The sequence below is a fragment of the Histoplasma capsulatum genome, genomic scaffold, assembly GCF_000149585.1.
Source record: "Histoplasma capsulatum NAm1 scaffold_2 genomic scaffold, whole genome shotgun sequence".
Lineage (NCBI taxonomy): Eukaryota > Fungi > Ascomycota > Eurotiomycetes > Onygenales > Ajellomycetaceae > Histoplasma > Histoplasma mississippiense.
Window position 1 is genome coordinate 1835801 of NW_001813981.1, and position 3414 is coordinate 1839214.

Here is a 3414-nt window from a genome sequence, read left to right on the forward strand (position 1 = left end):
GAACATCACTTGCAGCAGTTAGTGAATATTTATGAGTGCAGAATTGATATTCGCTCCTTTTTTTTTTCATATCTTTAGTATCGGTGCATGAATAAAGCCAGCAAACAAGAGAAAGCATCAACGGCTGACGGCCCTAAAGTTTAGTTCCCCATTTCGTGCATTGTGCTGATGAAGTCTCCTGCAAAATAAACCCAGCTCACACCAGCCGACGAACTGGCTCGTACAACGCACCAATGAGCGTTGGAGTTCGCAATCACGAAACCCATCTCACTGAGCCAGGCTCCATCTCCTCTTCGCGGAGTTTTGGATGCTCTTTCGGACGCTCGGTCCTTCGCAAATCCTGATTCACTTTTTGGCTTTGTGCCAGATCGTACTCCGTATTTGGTTCTCGTTCGCTCTGAGTTCCGAGGGACTTGGACAAGAATTTCAACGCCAACTGATAAGTTAGCGCATGTGGTGGAAACTACCAACGCGCTCGTACATGTAAGATGACGAGGCCTTCTTAGGCTTCCGCCTCAAGCAACTGGGTGAAAGAAAATGGAATCGCTTCCTGGCAACAACCGCGCCACGAGCTCGAAGGGTTTGAAGAATATGTCCATCCGTCTCGGTGTGTTTCTAGTTGCGACAGGGTTGCTTTGGGGCTGTGCCAACTTCTCAGACCGTTGCGTCTCATCTGCATTGTAAATATTTCAATATTTAATGGATGGCTCCGCCGACTCGCGCAGGGCGTGGAAAATTCTCATGATTTATTTGGAAAGACTGAGTAAAGCGTTTGCACAGCATGCTACTGGAGGCCAACTATAATAAATAATTACTACCTCGTTCATATAATTGCTCGCCTGTGTCTCTTTCGCACCTCGGAAAGCAAACCAGCGGAATATCTCACAGCTCTCTCCAATTCGCGATTGGCAACAATCTTAGGGACGTAAATGATGTGCGATTGAAACGACCTTGTTGCAATTTTCAAAGACGAGTCTATAACCTGTGACAAGCCTGGGAAAAGACTGAAGTTTGCGTCTACTGGATTATCCAACCATCAACCCCATCCTTTACTCTAGACTCGATTGACATTTCTCGGAAAAATGCACCACATCGCGCGGAAACCTGTCTCGTCTCCGACGCTCACTACCACTGCTTCAATTTCTGCTATTTCTCCTATTTCCCCTATGGTTCCCTCCGGAAATAGTGAAATGGACCCTCCACTCTACCAGCAGCAATATTCAAGGTAAGTGTACTATAGTGATGCTCGCTGTTTCGGGTGCTTTACCTCCACACTGACTCAAATGTCCAGCGAACCCAGCAGCATCCTGCCACACGCTCCCCCACTAGAAGAGCTATTCCCTACTCTTGAGCTCCCAACAAATGGGCCGGAAATCTCCTCAGGGTTTCCATACAACCAACGACTCTTTCAGCTACATGTCAGCCCAGACGAATGGACACGGTTTAGTGACGAGCTGGCTTATGCTGTCAGGCTTACGGCGCTAGAGAAATGTGCCGTCTGGTCAGTTGGAGTTGGAGTTGGGTTGGTTGCCACGGGTGCATTGGCTGTATTTGGACCAATCCCCGCATACTACGCTGGAAAGGGCATCAAGAACAGTCGCGTGGCGAAGAAAGTGAGACGGAGTCAAAAGGGAAAGGGCGAGCTTGAAGTTACGCTGAGTAACTGGAACGAGAATGTGTTTCGAAGCAAGGGCTTCAGAGTGTGGCTCCGTTTACCCAGGCGTCAACAGGAAAAGCTAGATAGCAAGATGGAAAAGAGCGAACGAAAGAAAACGAATATCGAAGAATACGACGACATCGACGTTAACGACAGTACATCTTCGCTCTCTTCGAGGCATAACCCTCATGCTGACCGCAGCCCCCTGAGCCCTCAATTTGACTCGAAATTAGGGCTCAAAGTCGAGCCGAAGGAATCAATAGCAGCGAGGAAAAAGCGAGAGAAACTGGAGGCGAAACGGTTGGAGACGCATTATACGTTGATGGTGGAGGATATTAGAAAACCGATTGGCGAAGAAGAATTGCTTCAGTTCGGTGTTATAGAGATCGAAGAGCCTGAAAGCAACCGCTCCTTAGCTTCATCTCCGGTTTCCTCTCGGGGGGACCCTCCCGAGTACGACTCTCCCACAGACAGCCGTGGCTCATTAGCGGAATTAGAAGAAACATGTCTTCCTCCTGGCGCTGTGCTTCCTTCTCGAGGGATCTATGAGCTCGCGTCTTGATCCCTGAAACTGAAGGTGTTTTTTGGTCATCGGTGATGAGATAGGGGTGTAGCGTACGCGATACGCATTTTTTGTTTCTTTTCGTTTTTCTTACATTAAAACGGGCATATTGGGGAAGACCATCCAATGGTATATTCATTCGGTGTTCTTGTTTTCTCTTGTTTCTAATTTCATCCCTCTGGGTTTTGCAGTGACCCTTTCCTTCCACTCCTTGTTACCAACCTTAGGACATCAAGTCGCTAGCCGGGTACTTCTTTGCTTGTTCCTCCCATCAAGCTTATGACGGTCTTTGACTCCATTTCGAACATCTCTTTTACCCTCTAATACAAGTAACGAAAATACACAATTGTAATTATTCTATATCATTTTATAAGAATGTATAAACTATTTTACGTCTCTGGTTCGTTCTTTTGGAGAGCGTCGAATAATGCAATGATATCCACCATTCTCTGTCAGAAGTTACCTTGGGTGCTCATTTTCATCCTTGTTGCGGTATCATTCCAGCAAGGCGAGGTAATCGATGATGGAAAGGCTTTACGTAGCAGGCTAGGGATTACATCAGGGTTTCTCACGCCATTGGCATTCAGTATAATTTGTCCAAGGGACCGCAAATTAGGATATAAAGCACTATTAACTAGTTAGTATTGAAGGGAGATGCCATCATCAGAGCTATCTAATAAGATAATTTTGATAATTTTGATGAATTTTGGGATCAAATTTCAGAAACAAGAAGCTATTCCGCTGAAGCCAGAAAGCCGAATATCCCTGTCAAAGTTAAGAAAATACATCGCTAGATGCCGCCGAGGATGTTAAGTATTCCCTTCTTGTATTTCCTTCCCACCACTGGTTGTTGTTACTATGGAGAAATGTCAGAGCTTACACCTGGTGCATGGGAGTTTAACTAACCATTAGTGCTATCTGTTAAGCCACTGGGGCAAAAGAGCTTACCCCCAACACTTATCCACAGATAAGTAACTCGGCTAACTAAATGGTTTTCTTTCTCAACACGCCCATGAGCCGCGTGAATGATTGATATGCTCTGCCAATGTAGCCATATAGTTTTTCAAATAACACAGCATTAGACTATGAGACGAGGTGGTCAGGCGTAGGGATTTGCACAAATGAGAAAGTGAAGAGCGCGGGTATCCATCGAGACTGATAACAAAACTATCAATCTGTCACATCGTTTTTCCTG

General features: G+C 45.9%; 2 protein-coding genes across 2 annotated transcripts in view; both read left to right on the plus strand.

Moving 5' to 3' along the window:
- Positions 1–1082: 1082 nt before the first annotated feature.
- Positions 1083–2219, plus strand: HCAG_02633 (predicted protein; the record flags this gene model as incomplete). The annotated part of the gene is made up of 2 exons (XM_001542412.1): positions 1083–1225; positions 1292–2219. The coding sequence occupies 2 exons, from the start codon at positions 1083–1085 to the stop codon at positions 2217–2219; spliced, it is 1071 nt and encodes a 356-aa protein (XP_001542462.1).
- Positions 2220–3304: 1085 nt separating this feature from the next.
- HCAG_02634 (conserved hypothetical protein) overlaps positions 3305–3414 on the plus strand; it is a gene marked incomplete at both ends in the record, with an annotated part of 1440 nt that continues 1330 nt past the window's right edge. Inside the window, one exon of the mRNA XM_001542413.1 lies at positions 3305–3317. Coding sequence (XP_001542463.1) covers positions 3305–3317 — 13 coding nt within the window. The remainder of the gene's footprint in view (positions 3318–3414) is intronic.